At 30.8% G+C, this 25,671-nt stretch overlaps 1 protein-coding gene across 14 annotated transcripts in view; it reads left to right on the plus strand.

The window, feature by feature from the left end:
* Nucleotides 1-25,671, plus strand: part of LOC105255587 (voltage-dependent L-type calcium channel subunit beta-2) — an 85,000-nt gene that overhangs the window by 56,370 nt on the left and 2,959 nt on the right. For 2 of the 14 annotated variants that reach the window (XM_025412740.1, XM_025412755.1), the window contains 9 exons: nucleotides 13,362-13,478; nucleotides 14,902-15,021; nucleotides 15,101-15,311; nucleotides 18,787-18,884; nucleotides 20,349-20,354; nucleotides 20,438-20,574; nucleotides 20,758-20,923; nucleotides 21,103-21,472; nucleotides 22,258-22,290. In XM_025412740.1, the coding sequence (XP_025268525.1) occupies nucleotides 13,362-13,478; nucleotides 14,902-15,021; nucleotides 15,101-15,311; nucleotides 18,787-18,884; nucleotides 20,349-20,354; nucleotides 20,438-20,574; nucleotides 20,758-20,923; nucleotides 21,103-21,472; nucleotides 22,258-22,290 (1,258 nt within the window). Of the gene's footprint in view, nucleotides 1-985; nucleotides 1,292-2,637; nucleotides 2,959-5,188; nucleotides 5,698-9,190; nucleotides 9,716-13,361; nucleotides 13,479-14,901; nucleotides 15,022-15,100; nucleotides 15,312-18,786; nucleotides 18,885-20,348; nucleotides 20,355-20,437; nucleotides 20,575-20,757; nucleotides 20,924-21,102; nucleotides 21,473-22,257; nucleotides 22,291-23,008; nucleotides 23,087-25,671 lie in introns of those variants that run through there. The other 12 variants (XM_025412753.1, XM_025412758.1, XM_011264940.3 and 9 more) reach the window with 11 other exon arrangements.

The following is a 25,671-nucleotide window of genomic DNA, read 5'->3' on the forward strand; positions in this document are numbered from 1 at the left end:
TTGCTGTTCGTCGATAAAACAGAAGGTTCTACATCGTTTCTAGTACAAGAATAACGATTGGATTTCATACACTATTAACTGTTAGTACGTTATCTTAAAAATTTTTTATATTTATCCATCTAAGATCATATTTTAAAATAATATTTCAAAATAATATATACATCATGTTACAATTTCAAAACATTAAAAATGAAAAAAGCTATAAGTATTTAATCATTAATAGGTATACCTTTTAATAATATAAAAAATATAATACAAAAAAGTATAATACAAAAATATAATAAATAAACATAAAAAATATAAAAAAAATATATTAATAAAATTTATTAAAATTTGTACATGAACAAAATTTATTAAATTAAAATTGTTAAATTATAAATAATTCCAAACGTATAAATAATTATAAATATCTATATAAATTAACCAATAATGTCTGCTAGATATAAATGAGCTAACAATAAATCATTTAAAACAATTTTAGGAAATGTGAGTTTTAGATTTCATTTTTTTGACAAAAATAATAATAAAACTTTAAAACAAGCTATGTAACTTCTAAAAATAGATTTGTTGGGAATTTTCAGCAAAGCTTGAAACAAATTGATACTCCGATGCCCGGAACTTGCCGGAATATGTTCACACTCGCAAATATCTAAAGAAATAAAATTATTAAACAGGATTTGCAAGAATTGTGAATGTTGATTCTTCGAATCGATCTATAAATCGATATTTTGGACGGAATTTTGCGAAAAGATTTTGAATAAAGAGAAGCTGATCAGCGTCATTTGGCATGTGAATCGATAAATTCGAGGACGTCGACGACGCGATCTATTCCAACTAACTTTCGTCACTCGAAAAATTTTCCGATTTGTGAATTTTACGAAGAAATTTACGATGAATCGACGCTAAACGTCTCGCTGGCAGACTTTTCGATGTGGCGGCCGCCGTTTTATTTATAGCAGAGGAGGTCGCAGTGCGTTCCAAAAGCTCCTCGACTCACCAGTATCACCAGCACATCCACACCGAGCTCGTCTCGCATCGAATCCTAGAAAACCTCATTCATCAATAGATTTGTAACTTGGAAAGAAAACTTCTGTTGAAAATAGCGAACCGATTCTCCATCGATGCGATAATTTAAATTTATTATCTCGCGATCAAAGTTCTAGAACCCTTTGGGAAATAAACACGTGACTTTTGTATTCGTCACAGCTTGATAGCAAAGTGATCGATTTGGTGTTAATATAGTGAAGTTTTTATGGTTTATTGATAGAAAGATTAATCGAACCGGTTGCAGGTGTGTGAAACGCGATGATTAATCACCGCGTTTGTTAGGGTTAACGTTTCTTGCGATTGTTTACTGGATCATACTAATTTTACTCAAGCTCAAGCTTCTTTAAATATTAGAAACCAAGAGATAATTATTATAAAATCATTCAAAAAAATTTTTCAAATAGTTCAATCAATTTTGGATATTTAATTGTATGAAATACAATATAATGTAAGATTAAATTAAATTAAGATGACATATTATATATATAGTTACATATGTAGTTATGTGTTCCAAATTATCTACTATATTATATTATTACATTATTATTAAATTATTATTATTATATGTATATTTTTACTGTACATCGAATTTATTTAAAAATTATTTTGCTAAACGAGGCACTTAAAAATAAAAAGTTCATACTTTACCTTGTTTAGCAAAATGATTCTTAAATAAATTCGATATACAGTAAAAATATACATATAATAATAATAATAATTTAATAATAATATAATAATATAATATAGTAGATAATTTGGAACACATAACTACACAATGTAACTATATATATAATATCTCATCTTAATTTAATTTAATCTTACATTATATTGTGTTTCATACAATTAATGTCCAAAATTGATTGAACTATTTGAAAAATTTTTGAATAATAATCGTGAAATTTGTTTCATTTAACGTATCTCATCCCTGATGCTAAAAATCATACTGATGAATCAAGGTCAGGGCTAGAGATTTATGCGTGTGATATACTCTTAAAGACGTCACGGACTGTTACATTAACTTGTCGGCATTGATCCAAAGATCGGACGATGAAACAGCAGTTCCAAATTTTCACAAGATATAGTAATATTTGATATTATCTATTCAAATTTTTTTATTAATATTATGAGTAAAATCATTAAATTGAATAATTGCGCAAAGTGAGACAATATATAATTGGTTAATTTACATCAAATCAAAATGTAAAAATCAGGATCATATTTAAATATCAAAATTAGCACTTGCAGAATAAAAATCTGATTATCTCACGATCTATTCACTTGGTGCAGAATAAAAATCTGATTATCTCAGGATCTGCCCAAATCATATTATATGTGAGTTTAAAATATCATATGTCATATGTAAATCATATATAAAAAAAGAAAGAAAAATAATTGTTTATATATTTTATAAAAAAAGCAAATATTATTACAATTTTGAATACACAAGCTTTGTTGATATATATGTATATAATAAATTTATAGATTCAGTAAACAATTCTAATAAACGATAAATCTGCAATCAACAATTGTAGAAACTGCTTTCGATCATTGCAAAAAGTGATAGTATGTTTTTTTTAATCTTTACTCTAGAATATATGAATTGAATGTTTCGATGCTTCTTTTTCGTGTGAAACATATGCATGCTGTGTATTTGTGCCGGACGGATTAAAAGAAAATAGAACAGTAGAACGTAATAAATGTGGCTTCGAACCAGAACTCGACATATTTTGAGCCGGAAGTTGCAAAGCTGACGAAAACTGAACTGATCGACGTTAGATCCATTTGCTATTCTCAGTGTCAACGAGCATCATCTTTGATTTATCTTGCTCTTCCGTACATCAACTTCTGTTTTCCGATATGGCACATCTACGGCGGGCAGTGAAACGGGACTACAAATCTTTCGGAAGAAGGGTAAATCCAAATATTTCCAAATAATGTCTCATTTGTTATAAATTAACATCAACGAAACTCTGACAAATTGCGAAAATATAACCAGTCATAGATCCGTTGCAACGAAAATCTTTACCGAAATAATAACTATGTCCTTCGGCCACTAAGAATCCTAGCAATAACTGCCAAACCCCTTGGCTGCGACAGATTTCTTGCATCTCGAAAATATCGAGACCGGAATATTTACTACATCGCTGAGCTTTATTAATAAATATATCTGTTTAAAGGCTTTATATAATAATAAAATATATATGGAAAGAAAATAGACGTGTGAAACAGATCGATATTGTTTAAAATGTATTTTATTTCATACTCATAATAATATTTCAATTGACGAAATGTCTTATTCGTAAGATTGGTTACAAATTCGCTTATAAAATAGATATGCTTATAAAAGCGAGTTTCAGTTCGATCATTTGCGTCCGCAATCTACTATATAATATATCTCGAGCATGCGCATTCTGTCTTTACGAGCACAATGCTCTTAAATTTTATTTTTGCGCCACGTGACCGCGATGAAAGAAGCTGCCGTCATGCTCGTATAGTTCACTGATCATTTATTTATGAGATGCGATTTTGAGATCTAAGCTGGTATCTCTATATATCTACAGCGTATTCCAGAGTTTTCACATCTCTGAATTCATGTATCTGCAAAAGATTCGAATGATTTTGTATACATTTACATATCTCTTCTTATAACATAATAAATCTATAGAACTCAACATTTTTAAATTTATCAAAATTTGTAAATATATATATATAAAGATCTCGAAAGAGCCAACTTTGAATAAATTAATAAAAGATTAATCAAATTAATAAAAGATGATAAAGAAATATAAAGTAATATTTAATCTTTAGAGACTACAATTTTAAACTGCAGAACCTAAAGGTGACAGATTGAAAGAGTGGAAGACGATACGCGCACGCACCCTGCGTGACCTACATAAGTGACCTAAATTTCAAGATGAAATTAATTACAGAAAATAACTAAATCCTTTGTATTACCTTGTCATTAATAAATTCTATTTAATTTAGATTAATCAGTCAAAATTAATGTTATTATTTGGTAAAGTTATCACCGAATTATTTATCACACAGTTTAATAAAAATATAAAATATAAAATAAATAAAAACAATATATATAAACAATATATAAAAAGGCGAAAATAATTATTATTTAAAATTATTATTTGATTTTCCAAAGTTTATAATAGAAACGATAATATTTACTCGAAATTTCTTTATAAAAATCATAACATAAAATAATATATCACGGCCAAATAATAATATAATAAGCAATATATATATATATATATATATATATATATATATATATATGCAATATATATAAAAAATGCTTTGAATCAGTACTCCTGAAGTAAAAATGGCAATTTTTTTATCTGCGATTCTACTTATATTTATGACATATGGGACACTCATACAATCATATCGTAAATAAAAGTGGACTGAATTTAAAACGAAATCAGCGTTGTCTCATTTTACTGTATTGCTAACGATAAAAGCAATCAACTTGACAACATATTAGGATCGACCTGGATAAGAGAATTCTGTTATTCTCATTACAATGATGTTTAGGGACTATCAACGCATACAAGTTTCATATTTATACTAAATACACATATTCTTTTTCATATAAAAAAGGAATTCAAAATTATATTATCCAGCAAGTATACGCAGTGTAAATCTGATTTACATTATAGTTCACATTTTCATTGACTTATAGAATTACTTACTAATGTTTAAAGTAAGTTAATTAATTTAAATAAAAAGAAATGATATTTTCAATAAAAATAATTTATATGCAAAAGTTAAAAAAATTCTCACGTGTTTACATATTTGGAAAAAATAGGAAATTGCATATTTTCTTCATATATATTATGTAACTTTCGCTTGTCTCTTTCAATTGCATCTCCATAGTTCTTTAACAATTTCGCTGCCCTCTCCCCATGATCGGACGGTTGTATCTGAATATACGTGTACACCGAGTGGTTGATAGGACACGTTGCCGTCAGGGAGCAGTGGCCTGCCGTTGTCGTGCAGGTCGCATGCTCCGGGTGGTTTGCAGAGGAGGACGCGGTGGAGAGGAGCCGGGAATGAAACACCCCTCGGATCGATATAGTCACGGGGGTGTCGTCCACCGACCATCGCAGTGGCGCCCGCATACGGACGAGTCAGAAAACGGCACTATTGCCAGAGTAACGGTGACCCAGCCAGTGATTTGCCAGGATCATGTCGTGTCAGTGCGCGCAGAGACACCGCCGGCCAAATCGCTCTTACGGGCCGTGCATTCACCGTTGCACCTGTGCGGGCTTGCAGGGGTGAAAGTTTGCAGTGGTGAGAGCTCGCATATCGCGGACATGCGTGACGCTACGCGAATCACGATCGTCCCGGAGACGATTACAACGTGATCGAGAGGACTCTTGAAAGCAAATTTTTTCCTCGATATCGCCGCTGCATCGATATATCGATCTTTCGAGCATACTCTGTGGGATTTTCGAGTGATTATGTCGGAGAAACGTGACGCACGTGGGGAAAACGGAAGGCGTTTGGTACATCTAAAGCAAGATGCTCTCTCATGTTGAGAAAAAGAAAGTTTCTAAGATGAAAGCGTGAATAATTTAGTGCTTGGAAGGAGATTTTTTTTAGTATAGAAGAAAGAGAGAGAGAAAGAGAAAAAAGGTACGATGGATGAGAATAATAGGACGAACGCAGGTTTTTTTTTAGGGAAAAATTGGTAAGACCGGCCGAAGCTATTTGTCGATCGACTAGCGAGCTGGAACGTGGAAACTGCACTCGAGGTTGCATGATGTCGTTGACCTCCTTCCGGGCGTCACGATTCTGCGGTGTACCATCGGTTTAGCGGCTTTGGCATGGGTTACGAAAAAGAATTTTAATTTATTGAATGAATTCAATTTATGATATAATTAGGAATGTATACAATATTGTTAACACTTCTTGACTTATTGATGCTTTTTGGAATTATTCTTTTGCAGAAAGGATGATTCTATAAAAGTATGACAGAAAAAATTGATTGATCTTTGATGTGATTGATTCTGGCTTATTGATTCTGATATATTTCGCGCAATGTTCATCAATAAAAAAAAGCTAAGAATTAGATGAGCAAACGTAAAGATTATTATTTGCCCCTATTTGTTTAATTAAAAATTAATTTTATGAAAAAGAGGCATCTATATTGAATGCATCATGCATTTAATGCTTTTAAAACCACTCATGCTGATGAAAATGACTTTGTAAGCTCTGCGATATTTTTCAAGGTTTTTTTTACAAAGAACAAATTTCTCTGATGTTTACAAAAAACTTTTACTCTCATATTTTATTTTTTTTCTTATGACTATAAGATTCTTATTAATCACATATTAATTTGCTGCTTAGATATTTTAATTTTGAGTGCATATCAAAATTTCGATAATTCAAGCAGTAAGGTTCGAAGTAATCTCTCCGTTGAAAAGAGTCAACAATATCGATTATCCAGAAATGAAATTGATAATTCAAGAGTTGATTTCGCGTTTCTTCGAATTGCTGTACTTTCGATTGATTACCGAGGCCAATAACGAGTTTATTTGTGAAGTTATTTCTGCAATGAATTAATTAATTATCTAGATAGATGAGGTGATCAGGGAATTGCGTGTCGACATGTAATTCTTTTCTACTCTATTTCAATTTACTTTGGTATTCTAATCCAATTTCTACTTTTTCATTCTTACCGCGTATCAGCATTTTTAGTTTCTCTTTTTTCAGAGGCGGAACAGGTTCGGTAAATGAGAGTCTCTCCCTTTGGAATATTACTAGCGGGAATTAAATTCCTAGCTCTGCAATATACTTTATTGCACTTCATATGTCGGGTAGAAAAAAAAATTTTTAAATACCGTAAGAATATTACATATTATTTATTTCTCGACTACAAATTTACTTACATAAATAGAACTTTAATTTTAGTCTTATATATTAAATTCTATAAAGTACTTTTAGAGGCAGGAAAATTTTGTGCTTATTATAAAAAAATTTTGTGCTTTAATTTTGTTTGAAAAATTTATTTTTTACATTATAAAGAAAAATTTATTTTTACAATTTGCAAAATTTTAAGAGAAGATTAGAAAATTATATTGAATGATTATTGATTAATGCGAAATTTGAAAATTGTTTGTCTTCTTCATTACTTATAGCAAACGTTAATTGCGCATATTTTCCTTTGATCGCATTGATCGAAATTTTTCGATAAATTGATTTTGGAAAAACGTAAATTGCATCCGACGCTTATAAACATACTCAATCTACATAAGGATTATCGATAATGACTTCCGATCTTCTCTAATTCAAGAATTCTTCAATAATAATCAGTAGAAGGGGATAAGTAAAAAAGTTTTGTTGTTAAAGCTGTAGACGTACGAGTCAGATAAAGTAAAACTACTGATTTTCAATTAATTAGAAATTAACGTTATGATATGGAAAAAGAGATTTTTATTTTTACCACGATTGTTCTAAAATTCGGCGATTCATAATTTTTAAAAAATAAAACAAACAAATAAATTTATAAAATAAAATATTAAAGATATTCTAGTTAATTGGAAATTTCTGCATTTTACTTTTTCAGTTCTAATAGTACATTATCAATGTCTTTAATATATTTTGTAGTGAAAGGAAACGGTTCTTACAAGAAAGCACACAGAGAAAAAAATACATTCTAATAAGATCGTTATATAAAATCTATTGCGACATTTATATTAGCACAATCCTCGCATGTCACATCTAATAGAATTATCGGATTGCATAGCCAATGAAATTTCCAATCAACTGTGATTGCGGTGAATATTTCAAATGATTAGTGGAACAGATCGCGTGCAAGTAACGTAACTTTATATCAATCGAGTCATGAATCAGAAAGTGGCGGATTGAAAATTTGTTACGTGCATTTCATGATTGAAAGCCTGCTAGTAATGTGATATTATTTTAGTAAACGTAATGATTTTATCAATCCCCTTATAAAGATCATACGAAATTGATAAAGATTATTCTATCGTCAGTTACTTTTAATTTTTCTCTTTAATGCAGAATGTTGCATGTATAATTTTCGATAATAATTACAATTTATCAGAGAATATATATAAAATTAGAAAATTAGGACTTCTATATTCTCTAGAATATCTAATTCTAAATGTGTGTAGAAGCTAGTGGTAGAATCGATTATTCATTATTACCAGCGTTGACGTATGAGTTATTTTTATCCTTTATCTCGTATCGTTGCTTTATAATTTATTGATGCTTCGTGCTTACATGTACATTTTCGGCGATTTGGGGCAGACAATTTTAGGGAGTGGTATTAACTTCTTCGTAGTTCCTATATTCTTATACACGCAAATTTAATCAGGTCAATTATGGAACGAATAGATTTAGGAAATGGTTCAATTCCATTCTATTTTTCTATCTTTATTTTTATGTTAATTGTATATTATATAATGATGATATATAATGATATAATGATATAATGATATAATGATATTATATACATTCTTAAAATAGCACGACGATATCACAAGCCTGCGAGGGTTAGTAAAAAGCAGAGTAGGTGAATCCGAGAGACTTTTGATGCTAAAAACAAATCTAATCAAATAATTCAAAAATGGCTATTTCGGCTAATTTTATGAATTTATTATGGGGAACCTAATTTTTTGAAATTTCTGCCAATGATATCGTATAGTACTAGTACTAATCTTCATCTTTCAAATTTATTTTTGATTGCCGCACGATTTTTTCTCGTTGAAATATACAAGTATAAAGTTATAGGAAAATTTATGTTAAAAAAAATTTTAAAAGCATCAATATGACAGAGCCCTATCACATCCGTTATCTTGAAATTTTAAGGATTTTTTGCATTATTTAATCATAAATTTTACTAAAAAATCTAACGTGCTGGAAAAATTCCGCAGCCAGATTCGTTTTCAACATCAGAAAACCTGTCAGATTTATCTACTCTGCTTTTTATAACTAACAGAACCTGAAATTTCGTAGTTCTGTGTATTTAATTCATGAAAATCAATATTGTACTAAATTTAATACGCAATTAGATTAATAAATTACTGCGTTCGTCCAAAATAATTTATACGCAAACAATTTTTTATAAAATTATCTTTTTCAATGACGTGCTTTTTTGCAGTCGATTCAAATCGAAGTTCTACTGTATTTTGCAGATTACTATATTAAGGAAATGAATATTTTGAATCGGATCTAATTATTCGCTATGAACGCGAAACGCACCGTAACCTGTCATCGTGAAATGATGATGGTAACTTGATGATGATGATTCCACAAAAATAGATCAAAATTTATGTTTGGATGGCTTGCAAACGAAAGCGAAAAAAGGTGATTGAGATACCACGTGTCTGAGGAAAGCTTTCTGAAACTCTGTGCCACTGCGCCATTCAACATGGCGTAGCGGCACAAACTCGAATATTTGTGCAACATAGAGATCGAGCATTTTAACAAGAATGAAAATAGTCATGCGGTAGCATGGACTAAACGAGAGCTCTTAGAGTATCAACCCGATAAATTTCGGCTCCAAATTGGGGCGAAGGCAGATTAAACACCATCAGAACAACAACCCTGGCATCCATGGTGGTGATTCCCGGCGATGATCGGGTACAATCAACACAATTCTGGCTACAACAAGCTATTTACCCAGGTATATTAGGAGAAATGCGAATTTCTTTAATTTCCATTTACTCAACAAACATAAAAAATATCGAAGATGTTTTATTATTTTTTTAATAAATCGTTATCAATCAAATATTATCAATAAGCATCATTATTTGTCTGTCATTAATAACGAATTTTTCTTTTACTGTTTCGATATAATTTATCTTTCTTTAAAATTTGTTCTCATCTTATTGTTGGTCATTTCTTCCCTCCCCTTCTCCGATCACGTTTCGCAAGCTGTAATAAACAAGAATATATTTATACAAAATTGTTTACCTTTTTATTTTTCTTATCAAAAAATAATTGTAATTAAACACAAAAGAGTCTACATATTGTGAAAGAGGTTTCCGTATAAAAATAACTGATTATATCGGAATCGCACTTTGAGCAAGGAGGCGCAAGGAAAAGCGTTCGATCCCATCAAAGACGCGCCACTTCGTAGACGTATAGGATTTTCTACAACATATCGTTTAAGGTCCGTATTAGGCAACGTGGCGTAAAGCAAAAGCAATCATCCGTGCCATCATTGTAGCAATAATTTACGCCAATCGCGCGCTTGATCGAAGTCAACTTTTCTTTTAACATGAGCTTCGTGCTTGGACGGTATGCTTTATTGACCTTGAACTACAGTTTTTGTGTCCTTGATATACTTTTCTCATTTTATACATTTTATACATCATCCGAGACATTACTACTGAGATTCTGTACAAAAGTCTCCAGTATTGGATTCTATTTAAATCGACTTCATTTTGATTGACAGTTTACAATTTGTTTTGTCGATAAATATATAGTAAACATTATTTTTTAGTAATATTATTAATATTATTAAATATTATTAATATTTTTATATATAATTTTAATAGAATTTTAAATTGATCAACTTGATCATAAAATAATTGAAATTTTAATTGATATTTAAAATAATTTAATTTTATATGAGTTATAATTCTAATTACAAATAATTATTTTTTATTTATTTTTACGTTGAACACATAAGTGACTGAAGTGCACATATTTAACATGATTGTTTTGATTGTTTATTAAATTCGTATTTACTTGTTTGTTTCAAATCGTATAAATAGATATTATTGAAGTTTCTTGTTTTCTTTGTGGAAAATGTCATGCAATGATCACAAGCTCTTCTGATAACTGATATTTTTTAGTAATGAAAATGTAGCAAGTTTTTAAAAAATTTTTAAAGTATCAGTTATCAGAAGAGTTCGCGATCATTGCATGACATTTTCCACAAAATAACAAGAAGCATCAAATGTCTATTTATATGATTTGAAAAGATCAAATAAACACACACACACACACAGTTTCAATAAACAATCAAAACAAATATATACATTGTAATCATTTAAGTGCTCGAAATAAAAGTAAATGAAAAAATAAATAGTACTAGAAAATTATATATATAGTTCTCAACTAAAATTAAATTATTCCAAATAATTTCAATTAAAATTTCAATTATTTCAAGAGTTTAAGCTGATAAATTTAAAATTCTATTATAATTTTATGTTAAATTAGAAATTATATATTCTATGTTAAATTAGAAATATATATTTATACATGAAATACTTTCTATAAATATATAAATGCATACTTAATTTAGTTTAACCACTTACAATTTGCCGGTATAGATAATATGTAATATATATAATATATATATATATATATATATATATATAGATTCTATATGAAGATTTTCAGGAAAAAAATGAAGTAGAAAATATAGAAATAATAATACTTTTTTTTGAAAGGATTATTTATTAAGTATTTTTAGAACATTATTATAGAGTATACTTTTGGAGTCGATTAAATTTTCTCTCTTACTTTTATCATGCAAATTGCAGGCACTCGAAATATTTTTACCATTCATGTATTTATATATTTATAAAAAAGTGTTGAAGATATAATACATCCAATAAAGATTATTAGCATGACCACGACCTGCCAGATAAATACATTTATTCTTCTAATAAGTCTTTTTAAAAGAAAGATGATTCTGATAATTTCTCCTATAAAAACAATCTTGATGATTTTATAATTTATTGATGCAAATTAAATATGATAAATTTTGAAAGATAATTCAATGCTATGGATATAATCAAATTGAAATATAATAAATAAATATAAAATTGAAATATAATATATATATATATATATATATATATATATATAATAAATATAATAAAATAAAAATAAAATTGAAATATATATAAATTTATAATAATATTATTATAACATGAAAATTCTCATCTTTACTAGTTTTGAGTGAAATCTTTGTTCTATACAAATTCTGTTTTAAATATAAAAATTTATTACTATTTTTATTTTAAAATATATAATAATTATTTATTAAGATAAATGTGTATCTATAAAAGATAAACAATTTCTATTAAAAAAATTAATTTAGAAAATACGCCCCAATAATTATGTTAAATAAAGCATGTAAATTATTCTTTAATAGGAAAAAGTGAGTTTAACAGATGCATAGAAAGATGTCTCCCCAAGTAATATTTATCTATAATATAATTGTCATATATAATACATAAATTTGTAATACATATAAGTGAATTTGGCATTTAAATATCCGTGAATCCATGGATGGCACACTAAATTTATCGAGATAATTAATAAAATAACTGATATTCCATATCCTCTTAATACGCTAATTAAAGTTTATACTGGCCTCAATCACTTGTTTACAACGACAAATATCAAATATGCGTAGGTCTTTTTCCCTATACCCGATCGATTCTTTTAATTTTAACAGGAACTAATTAACGCTTGCTAGATTGCTTTCCTTTGTTATAAGGTAATCTACGCCGATGCTTGTAGGGTGTGATAGACGTAATGAACTGCGTCGCACAGCACTTTATCATTCACGGTCTCGTGGACAAAGTCATAGTTAGCGTTACATGATTACACAAAATAAAATAAATAGATGTTGCTTAAATATATAGAATTCAAGGGATAAGACTCCTCTTTAAATAACGATATATGAGGACGATTTAATAAATAAAGTAACAAAACACATGTGCTATATGCGTACAGTTGTCAATGTTACCTTATTTATTGAATTATCCTAGTAGAAAAGATTCGTAGGCGATATTTTAATGTTAATATATTTTTGTTATAAATAATCTTAAGAACGATTTCAAATTAATCAAAGAATATTGTAATTAATGTGTGTGAGAATGTATTTATAATAAAAACTTGTATCACATATACATATAATCGATTTGCCTGAAAATACTATATGCAATAGAAATAAATTGATATTTGAAATTAATAATTTCTCTCTTTCTCTCTCTTAAGATTGTTCCTTGAATAATTTTTTATTTAAATCTCGACCAAAAAGAATTTTAAATTACATGTTCAAAGGCAATATTAACAGAAAATGTGTGGGATGATTTAAAACAATATTATAGATATTATTCCTAAAAAATATTAATTCGCCATAAATGGAAAAAGATATATATATATATATATATATATATATATATATATATAATTTATTTAGTTAACATTCAATACAAATACAATAACAGAATTTTCTTATGTTTCCTAAAACTTAATTGTCTGTGAAATTACACGAATCTCACGAATAACGTGTCTGATTTTAGGGTTCGGCGGACTCGAATTACTCGCAGCCGAGCTCAGATCTCTCGCTGGACGAGGAGAAGGAAAGCTTGCGACGCGAGAAGGAGAGGCAGGCCCTCAATCAACTCGAAAAAGCCAGAGTAAGTCATTGATCCCCCGCGTGCTCCAGTTTACCTCGTTCGTTTACAGCTACACGTTTTATCTTTTTTTTTTTTCTCATGCTGGATCATCGCATATCGATTAAGCGGGCATATCTTATCACATCCATCGTATTTCATCACGGCATCATAAACATCGAGAATTTGCATGGAAAGTGACGGAGGTGGAATTCCGTCCGCGACGGAACGCAGTGTCGAGATAAGAAATGAGAAAAGATTAAATAAAACGCAGCTCAGTAAAGTACCAATCAAACGCTTCACGCAACTTCTTTTCGCGCTTATACTCCAAGTTATGAAGAAAAATTTATGGAAAAATATGATCCGATCTAAGAATCATACGAGTGCTGCGAATGTCTTACATAGGACAATAACGTCGGTACTCACGTCGATCGAGAGATATTTTACAGAGAAAAACATGCATGGAAAATATTTGTTGAAATGCTGTTATGTTTTCTGTATTATTTTATCTTTTCTGATACAATTTTTATAAAAACAAATATATAAAAAAGAATAATCTGAAATAATCACAAATATATTAACTTGCTAAAAAAAATCTCCATTTAAAAACTCTCCATTTAAATTTACTTATGAAGTGTAAAATAAAATATTCAAAGTACAATATATCTTTTCTGTGTGAGTTGTAATTTTACATTTGGAAATATCTAGACAGATACAAGTAAGATTGAGTGAACGAAGATGGTAGAATCAGCTGACGAACGTCATTTCAAATAAAGCTAGGAAATATAGCAACATCAAATATGAAGATCTCATCGACTCAGTCTTCTTCGGCTTAGCAATGAACGGATATTGATTGGCAAGAGACGACCTTCGAGGGATAGTTCGTCGCAATAAAAATGAAAAGCTCTTTCACATCGCTATAATAGTCTTTTATTCTTTATTGAAGAGACGACGTTGTCACTGGCAATGCGTCCACGCATAAGCTGACAATGTGTCGATCGGCCGTGAAGCTTGCCGACGCGACGCGACGATGTAGTCGGCTTTTATTTTCCACTTCATACAAGCGATATAGCTATCCGTGTTTGTGTACATATCGCGATATAGAAGCTGCACCGTGACCCGATAGAAAAGTCGATAACACGGAAAGGGGGCGATGATACGTAACTAAATGCGGTGGTACGCGACGACACCGCGTTGTTTGCCATCCAAGTTGATAATCATAGCCCAGCTTTCTTTCTTCTGAGTAATCGCAAATGGATTGCAGATTACATTATAAAGCAGATGGATTCAAAAAAGATCATGTAAACGAAATGGATTTAGTTAAATAAATTATATCTTCTTTTTATATCTTTTGTTTTGTTTTCAAAAATATCGCAACATTGATTAAGCGAATATAATGTGGAATGTATTTATGAATTCTTTATACGATTTCCAATTTACGTTTCAGTCAAAGCCGGTAGCGTTTGCAGTGCGGACCAACGTAAGCTATGACGGATCCGTCGACGATGATTCACCCGTTCACGGCTCCGCCGTCAGCTTTGACGTCCGCGACTTTCTTCACATCAAGGTAGCAGGGCATGTTTAGATCTTTTCTCGCTACGCATTCTGAAATTTTCTTCGCTCATGAGCGATGCGCTTTCATCCAGGAGAAGTACGACAACAACTGGTGGATTGGCAGGCTCGTGAAAGAAAACTGCGACGTGGGTTTCATCCCGTCACCGGTGAAGCTGGAGGCCTTAAGGTTACAGGCGAGCGCCGCGCGTGGTACGAAAGGCCTGTACTCCACGCGAGGAGGGTCTTCAGGGAACCTTGGCGAGAGTGGTATGCCCTCACGTGGTTCCACACCACCTACGCCAGGTATCCTAGCACGTCCTTCTTTCTTTCCCCCAAAATTCACGATGTACTCAATTCGATGTACCTGATCGGGAAATTTCTCAGCTTGATCCTCGACGTGTATTACAGTGCATTACAGGCGGACGAATTATTGCCACAGGCCGGTAGTAAAAAAATGTGACGAATAAACGTTCGCTTGAAAAATTCTAAGTATCCCACTATTTCAGTTACACATACACCAGCTTTCAGCGCTTATATCGCCCCGAATTTTAGATCGAAGCAATTTCTGTGTAGTCCGCAAGTGAATAAAACTACGCGTACTAACGCATACGCAAATCATGTTTAATATTATAACATTTAATGAAACAGACTTTTTTTAATGTTATTACAATTTTTGTCAGATCTCGATATTAAATCATATTTTTAGCAAATCATTTATTGGGCTGAAAAATGTGTAAATACCTCACACAGATACGTCACTACGTCTGCCACGGATATATTCCTACAAGTGTATCTGGGTTTGTGCCACTCTCCACTACATACACCCCTGTTTAATAAGATTGGGTGAGAATTTTAGTTTGCCTGACAAATACAGATAAATTAACTATGGATTTTATCTTTGAGAAACTTTGAGAACAATCTAAGAAAATTATTTATTAAAATAATCATTGAAAACCGGTTGTCATATTATCAATCATCTTCCTTCCTATTCACATCTTTTCGTGACAATTTCAATAATAATATAAAACATTTACCCATTATTACATAAACATCTCTAAACTAAAATCCTAATTTAATTTTTACACGAGTTTATAAAGACAACATCACTTTGGATAAATATCTTATGAAAGAGAATTTGCTTAATAATATGGAGACAAACACTGTCCTCAAGAAAAATCCTACTAAAAAATACTTAAGAAACATACTAGTATAATGAAAAAACTCAAATTTTATTTTCATTTTCATCTATAAATCGTTATTTTGTAGTGATGGCTACCGAGGACTCACGAGTTCTTAAAAATATATAAATTAAATTGTCCATTTAATAGTTTCTTTTTGTAAAACAGTCTTTTATTACTTATTGTTAGTTTCTCATTTACAGTAAATTATATTTAAAAATTTTTGTATATTGCCACGTCAGAGAAATAGTTTTCAATGAGTAAGAAACACTCAAAAATATATACACATTAATAATATACACATTAATAAATCTAATTTAATTTCACTTACAATTAGTATTATTTCTTTGTTTATAAATTATCTTGTAAATTATATTTTTCTTGCAAAATGCAGATAACATATTCGAGAAATATAATTACTTATCTGATAATTATGAAACATTCTGAGTCACATTTTTTATCATTATTACATTCCTAAAGCGGAATTTCTCTTGGTTGTTAATTTTATGTTTTAAATTCTATATTTTTCGTACTCAATAGAATTCTTTATCAATAAATTTACGTATTCTCGTGAGCTCTCCCTTGTTCCCCATCATTGTGGGTATAGTATTACAAAAATTTGTAGAAAAGAAAGTCCTTGAAATGTTAAACTTCTTCCATTTGTTTTAGATATATATAGATGACATTGTTCTTGCTATTCTTCCTGATTTGATAAATTACACATCAGATATTTTTATTTCTACTTTCGATTGCAAAACTTTATTGTAAAAGTTTGACAAATAATAGATTAAACTTCTTGATATCCTTATGATTTTATAAAATATAATTTATGTGACTCATTTCATAAAACAAAATTTTTTTCAGACAAATATCTTAACTAATTATCTTAATATTCACTTTATCAAAAAAGACATTATGATAAACCAGGATAGATAATTTTAATGGACAATTGTCATTTATTGAATTTCATTTTTCAAAATTTCCACCAATATCTTAAAATATTATATAACAAATTTAAAGGTATAAAGAATATTATTGAACGTAACGAAAAAGCATTCTCTCACTTTACTTTGCATACATTTCTTCTATTACGTTTATTCCTTTCTTGCTGAACAATTTATTAATATTATTAAAGACTTTAATATTAAATTAACTTATCTTAATAAATTACATAAATATATCAAAATTCATAAAGACATCTAATTTTACCACACTTCATCCCTAAGTTTACCACAAAATTCATAAAAACATTCCTAAAACCTGTTTGCAATAATATTTTATATAAAATTAACTACATGAACTGCGATGCATCCTATGTAAGACAGACTTAAAGACAGTTATTTACTAGGATTTCTAAACATCATAGTCATATCAGGAACATGACAAATCATTCATATCAAAGTTCATAAAAACATCTCTTCGTTATAATGCATTCAATTAGAATGTCAAACAGAATGTTTAAACAATACTTATATGTTTATAATCGATATAAAAGTGCTAAAATTTTAAAAATGTCAACTATATAAACACACATTTATATTTATTACATCTTTTAAATTGTTTTACCTTGTCAGGAAATGATTAATTTATTTCTATTAATCTATCTTATACGCTCAACAAATTTTTTTGCGATAATTATTGAACGGACATTTAGATATGTATAAAAATTTTTATACAATTTCCTACATCTTTTCAATATCCATATTCACAAGTTATTTTTAGTTCTATGGTTTACATTATTTCGACTTAGCTAATTCTGGGAAGGAGCACGGTTTTGATATAAATGCTTTGTAGCACTATTATACACATAAACATACACATATATACTTCTACTAAAAAATGTTCTGATCTGTCAGCTGGGAAGGAGCGCGGTTCATGCTGGACATAACAAGTTTTTATGCACCTCTTGATGATGTGAGAGATGAAGGTTTGACCAACACTTGATTTAAAGATTACACTGCCCGTTCTTGATTTAATAATTCCCATTGATTTTACAATTTATATAATCATTTCTATTGTGACAATATTTTTGCGTTTTGTAGTCATTCTCTTTTATTGTTTTAAATTATGCTGAGAATGGCCCAAAAAAAGAGACCGAAACATTCGTTACATGTATGTTAAAATATTACGAATATTTACTTAAAAAATATGCGCTCCAATTACTGCGCTGGCTCTTATATACTATTTCTTTAATTCAATCTTATTAATTGTATAATATTTTTTTCTTCCTTGCGGTTTACACGGAGATGCGAGCTTCTTTATTTCTGCTCTCTCGCGGAAGAGATCGCTCACCGCTTTCTCTTCATTATCTACACGCCCTAGTTAGTTTTTATTACATTGCTAAAATTGTTAAGGTAAGTCACTTTATTCGTGCCACTCATGTTAGCACATCTGCGATTCTTAGTTCTGCTGTAGCTAGCTGCTGATCTTCGGTAGCCGCTACTATAAGCAAAACACGAGCATAAGTTAGTGAATTATATCTACGCTGCATCACATCAATTGAATGCTTCTTGATAGCTTCTTTGAGAGAAAGAGGGACTTGTCGTTCACTCGAAAATCAAATGAAATCTTGAATAACTGCGAATATATTCTTTTAACAGGTGACGACAGTGACAGTGTCGGCAACGTACGACCCGGCAAGGCGACCCTGACGACACCACCTGCTAAGGAAAAGCGGAAGAACTTCTTCAAGAAGCCGGTAAACATTCGGCGGATCATATTGTCACATTTATCTACGCACCATGCACATCTTGCTGCTTTTTGAGCTTTTACACTTAGATAAAATGTACGCACACTGGCGTGATGTTCAACGATGCATCATGCGTAATAATGAATATCATTCTGTGATGTTAGAAAATCTGAAAATTCGACAACTTTAGGTTTGTTTGCTCCGATACTAATTATTGCCTTAGAATAGATTATTTAATTCTTTTTATTTAACATCATTTTTATACAATGAAGATATCTAGACGCCACGATGCATCAGGTTCTTTCTCACACTAGTTAGGCGTACAAATAATATTCCTATCTAATTGCTCGATTTTGCAAATCTATACTGTGTCCATATTGAAACGTTTTGTCTCTAGTATTATTTTATAACATTGTCAGATATTTATTTATTTAGCAAAAATAATTATATTGAATAAGAAACATTAAGTTTCACTGCTTGACGTATATATATTTGAATTTATAACGTTAGTACTAAGCATTCGGTTAATGAGTACACGCTTTCATATAGAGAATGTTCCTCTAACAATAAGATAATGAATTTACCAGTCGACGCTGAAAAAATATTACATCCTTCTATGTATCTATAAGTATATATTTGCAATTATATTTTGAAATCTTGCATTCAATTTTAAATATATCGTTAAAGTATTTTCAGCGCGATTAATCTTTCTACAGATTAATACATTATATTTAAATTATTATTGTATAGTATACACACGAATTATCACACGCATATACTTTCCTTCACAGTACGTCACATATTATATCGATGTATATTTAATGCATACAATCCGAGAACGACTGGTAAAAACTTTATCACATACATAACACTCTTATCACATATATAACACTCTGCTCTCTTAAATTGAATTAATGAAAATGTCACTAATTAAAGCAGTAACAAGATTTTACCGAAAATTAATGAATATTTCACTGATCTTCAGTGAAAACACATTTTGCTCTTTTGTTTTAATTCACTGCAGTATAAGAAAAATGTTACTAAAACATCAGGCAATATCATTGATTCTTCTCAGTGAGATTTCATTATTTGCAGTGCTATACTTATAACTGAAATAACTGCTTATCAGTAACAATACATTGATTCCATTTAAGAAAGTGTCAGTCAATTTTTTCGCCATGCATACAGCGTCCAATGATCATCTTTGTTCGAAATCGCGCATCGTGATGAAAACTGTTCACCGCCGTAGGATAGAATTTAGTCGATGCGATTAGGAGGCCGTTAATACCTTAGTTCGATATAGTAGTTACTAACATGCTGCTTGGCCAAAGTACCTTCGATGTTCGAAGAGGATGTCCCGTAAACGGACGTTCAAGGAAGGGCTTTGGTCGTGCAGGAGGTCGCATGTGTCAAATAGACATGGCCATTAACTGATTTCAATGTTTCAATGTTGCATACCGTGCTCACACGCAGTCCTACGTAAGTGAGACTATCCTGGGGCCGATACCGGCGAACGGGGCTCGTCTTGATTGGCTGGACTGATCATTTACTTGAATTTTCAGGAAACTACAACCCCCTACGACGTGGTACCATCCATGAGGCCTGTGGTACTGGTCGGGCCATCGCTCAAGGGTTATCAAGTGACAGATATGATGCAGAAGGCGCTCTTCGATTTTCTCAAACATCGCTTCGAAGGAAGGTCTGTCTCGATTTTTTAAACAAACATCGTTTGCTCTCTATATTCGCTTTCATAATTAAGTTTAAGTAAAAATATGCATATTACTAACGTGCCATGCAAATTATATATAAGCAATAAAAAGTTAATATTTCACTCGTATTTCTCTTATATTATGAATTGCATAAAAGTTGTTAATTATTACAGAATTATTATCACGAGGGTAATGGCAGATATTTCATTAGCGAAAAGATCCTTGCTGAACAATCCAACTAAAAGAGCAATCATGGAACGCTCAACTAGCAGGAGCAGCTGTTTAGCGGAAGTTCAGCAAGAGATCGAGAGGATCTTCGAGCTTGCCAGAACTCTTCAGGTTTGTAAAAAAATATTTTAAACCAACATTTCTGTATAAATCTTTTTTTCTTTTATTATATTTATTCTGATATTGAGAGAACTCATAAAAGACAAAGTTTTTACGCAAGTAAGTTAAATAATAAAATTAATCCATTTCACGAGAATAAATTAATCGATCAATTTAATATACGCTTTCAGCTAGTTGTTTTGGACTGCGATACCATAAACCATCCATCGCAGTTGGCAAAGACCAGCCTGGCGCCCACGATCGTCTACTTGAAAATTTCTTCGCCGAAAGTTCTGCAAAGGCTGATTAAAACCCGAGGAAAGTCGCAGATACGTCACCTCAATGTGCAGATGGTGGCCGCGGAAAAACTGGCGCAATGTCCGCCAGATATGTTCGACGTCATCCTGGATGAGAATCAATTAGAGGAGGCGTGCGAACACGTGGCCGAGTATCTGGAAGCATATTGGAGGGCGACGCATCCGCCAGATTTTACCTCGGTGCCACGCGCCGTGCCTGCACCTGATGCACCGACGGATACGTACACGCAACGCGTGCCATCAGGTATCACGCCATTATTTCACGAGACCAAGCGAAGATCATTAAATCATTCAGTTGTAAATCATTTTTTTTAAATTCTATACTTTCAAATATTTCATATATCTCGATTTAATAAGACGATCGATTTTTGCCCACGATTCTCTCGACATCATTATTAAGTTGTGAAAATCATAACGAAATATTTTCCTCTCAAAAGATGATAAATACAGAAAAGTCTCTAGTCGAGCAAGAATGTTTTTCGAACAGATCTTGAGATAGTAGGAAGATTTTAAATAGCATGCGCGCAGAGGCAGAGATTTACTCGAAAGCCAATACTTCGGTCATTTAGTAATAGTTCTGTGGAAACCATCCAAGATTGTTAAGCACAGCACAAGAAACAATGTACAACCAACACAATTTATGACGATATATCGCTTTTGGCAATGATACATAGCACAAATCGACACGTAATACGTCGATTGACGTCTTTGGCACTACCGACCGGAAATAGGACTCGTTATGAACATATTTGGCAATGCACAAAGCTAGCTAGTGACCGAAATACTGACTTCGCGGAAATGATTTATTATGTTACTCGGAGAAAATAATTTTGAAGACGTTATTAACTATTTATTCAAATATCTCGAGTAATACTTAATATAGCATAAGCGCCATTTTTTTTGTCTTAATTATTTCGTGATGTCCTCTTTCGATATCCTGATCCTCGCTCGTGTCTTCTAGCCCACTCAAAAATTTAACGAGACCCAATTTCGCCATTAACATTCGATACTTTCTTCTTGTCCTCTCAGGTGCCCCTCATGAGCCTTATTATCATCGAAGAGGTAAATCAATATTCTCCTCGAGCATGTATCTCCACATACATATACTTTTGTACTTCTTGTTTTTATCTTTATCTAGCAAATGAATCGTTAATTGCATGTAGACGTATTATACGGATTCGTCTTAGAAAATAGAGTCCCATAAAGATCTGTTAAAAGAGGCTAGACGTTGCATTTTGTCAAACTCTATACGTTCTTTTATACTTTAGCATTATGGATTTATATATTACATATTCGGAATTTTTATTATCTTATTGTTGCATGCTATTCTACACACAAAATATAGCAATTTATCTTATACAATTGTTATATCGATATTCCAGATTATTGTTGTAGTAAAAAAATTATGTAACATTTTTCTGTTACATTATCTTTTATGACATAATATCTTTTAATTATATGAGAGAGAATTAATTATTTATGTATCAATAAGTATTTATTGCACAGACAGTTATGTAAAATACTTTAGGCATGTACATGGAGACATTTTGATGTTAAGTATAATTTTAAATTAATTTGTTTTATTATGTTATTAATCTAAAAATCGCAGAGGATTCTATTGATCAAAATACCGTAACTAATAATCTTCCAACTTCACATTTTGTCTCAATTCATCTTTTACAAGAATAATTCAGTGACAGCTGAAGCTGCTCTGCATTTATCGCATATTCGCTTATCATCAATTGATACCACCTTATCCTGACATTATATTTCTTTTCAGCGGGAATGTACGGATCGAACATAGGGATTGATACGAACTTGTATCCAGTGCAGTAAGACCGGGCGCGTTTATCTCTCTGTTAGTGCGGACAATTCTGCGTTTCGTTTTTTATTTGTGCAATCACTCCCCTAACTCTTTTCGTACAGTCATCAGAAAATTTCTTTTCCTATAATAAATTTAATATATTTAATAATTATTAAATATACATGCTTATCTTAATATTACCTTTATTTGCAACTTATTTCGTATATGTTGTATTTTGTTGATTATAAATGGATCTCTTATTAAAATTTTATTGAAAATATGAGAGAATAAGTCAATACGAATTTTCATATGCAATAAGAGAGATTTTTCTTTTTTAGATATATATGAGATCCTTAAAATTTTTAAAAATACAAAATTTGCAATTTGTAAAATTTAATGTAAAAAAATTGTAATATTTTCTTATCTTTTCTTTTTATAAATATATTATATAAAATGGACTTACTAATTTTTCCGAGTCATTTTAAAATTTATTCTTCGTATTTTACGTAAATCATAATTACTCGAAAGAAGTTGCAAAATCCACGGGTGCTTTTAAGCTACGCCAGATTAACCAAACTATTGCGCAATTGCGCAAGGCAATGATAGCTATACTCCATTTGTGAGTTATCTCTTACATATCTCCACAATTATACTTATCAATTTCTAAATTCTCTACGTTGCAATAACAAAGATCAATGTGCAGAAAAAAGTCTGCGAGAATTGTTTGATCTGCGAGGATGTCGCAAACTATGCACAAATTATAGGCCCTTTTATTATTAGCAACGAGCTCTGACTCCGATGTTCTCTTTGTTTACGTGTAAAAGTGGAGGCGGTGGCTGCCACGGGCATCATCCGAAAACAGAGCCAGCACAACTATGGTCATGGTGACCAAGAGACCAAGACGAAACACTCGAATTAAGAGGGTCGGAACGCGGGACATATCTATGTTGTCGCTTCTACTTCCTCCTTCCATCGCGCGGATGCAATTTTATGCGACATAAAAGCGGCCGAGAATTTTACACGCCATCCAACCTGTGAATATTAATTCCGGGTGTGGATAAAATTGAGAGAATTAGAGACTGTGTAATAGGAATACCTTTGTGAGAGCGCGCGTAGTAAGTACAGATGGGTTTGGTGCATGGGCCTGGAAACACGGAACCGACCCGATTTTGTCTCTCTCGAGCAGAGAAAAATGATTTATATTCCCTCTATCATTATATTCCTTTGTATGCAGTGGGATAACTATACGTTCGCCATACAAAAAACAATCAGGCATTTTCTAAAATATTATAAAATATTTCGACTTATAAATTATTATACATATGTATATATATATGAATCTGATTCTGCTTGAAAATTGAAAAATTGAAAACCTTGAAAAATTATTTCCAAACGTAAAGTTGTGATATGACTATTTACATAGATTTGTACCTGTGCAATCATTTTTTTACAATCATGCATATCCTCGAGTTTCATCAAAGAATATACACTTACTTTTAAAGAAATTTCGAGATTTTTACACACAATTTTATTTTATTCATAAGTCATTTTTTGTCTTTTTATTGTCAAGATATTTTTTTAACATAGTTTACATGTTATTAGAATATTGTAAAAATTTTTTAATTGGCGCAATTACGTCACTGTTATTCAATTCCATTTTTTGCCTATGATAACAGCTCCCTTGTCCTAATACTTAGAATTTTATTTCGGTTGAACTTCTATTTACGATCTGCTTTATTTGTTATTTAGATGCATATTACTCAATATTTTTTTAATTAAAAAAATATATATAATATTTTACTATATATATTATTTATAGATAAATATATTTTTATGTAAAACTAATGAAATCATATATTTTATGTTTCTAAATATCAGTTAAGATTATTTAATTTTTCATATTATGAAATTTGACTTCGATATATACCTTACATTTTTTTATTTTAAAATAAAAGTATATTATTAAAATTAGATATAATTTATAATTAATAACATAATTTTCATTTTCATTTCTTTAATTATGAAAAAAATTTTAAAAATTCTAACATATCACAATCAGAAGTTCAGTCATTATTTCCGCCAAACCTCTGTTTCATCTTAATATGTTTCGCAAGCCCTTCACCAACCCTTTACATAGAATAGGATTATAGATTAGAAATTATCTAACGGTAGAAAGAAATATATTAACGACATAGCCGCGTGAGTCGAGAGGGCAGAAGTTATGAAATTTCCTTATTCTCGTCGCGGATCATACGCGATCTATCATCTCGCAGAATTTATGTCCGAGGTTGCATTAACCGTTGCGACGAGTACACTCTTCTACTTCTCGATTTCTGCGCACCTGCGCAATGGTAGCTCGAACGTCGGAGTCTTTGCGACGTATCTCGTTTTTTATTTAATTTTTTTTTGCTTTTAGAGCTTGCATGGATTAGGTAGCGTGGAATGTTGGAATGAATATTGACTGGAATTGATCTCATCCTGGTTCATAACAATAATTACTTCCGAGTGGCGTTTCTTTCTTTAGAATAGAGTTTTCAACAATGTGATTATATATAGATAGCTTCTTGGCAATGGAATTTGCAATTGTCATAATTAATTAATTTTCGATATATCAAATTCTATTTTACTCCGAAAATTCA

Source organism: Camponotus floridanus, unplaced genomic scaffold, assembly GCF_003227725.1.
Source record: "Camponotus floridanus strain SB8 unplaced genomic scaffold, Cflo_v7.5 scaffold11, whole genome shotgun sequence".
NCBI classification, from domain to species: Eukaryota; Metazoa; Arthropoda; class Insecta; order Hymenoptera; family Formicidae; genus Camponotus; species Camponotus floridanus.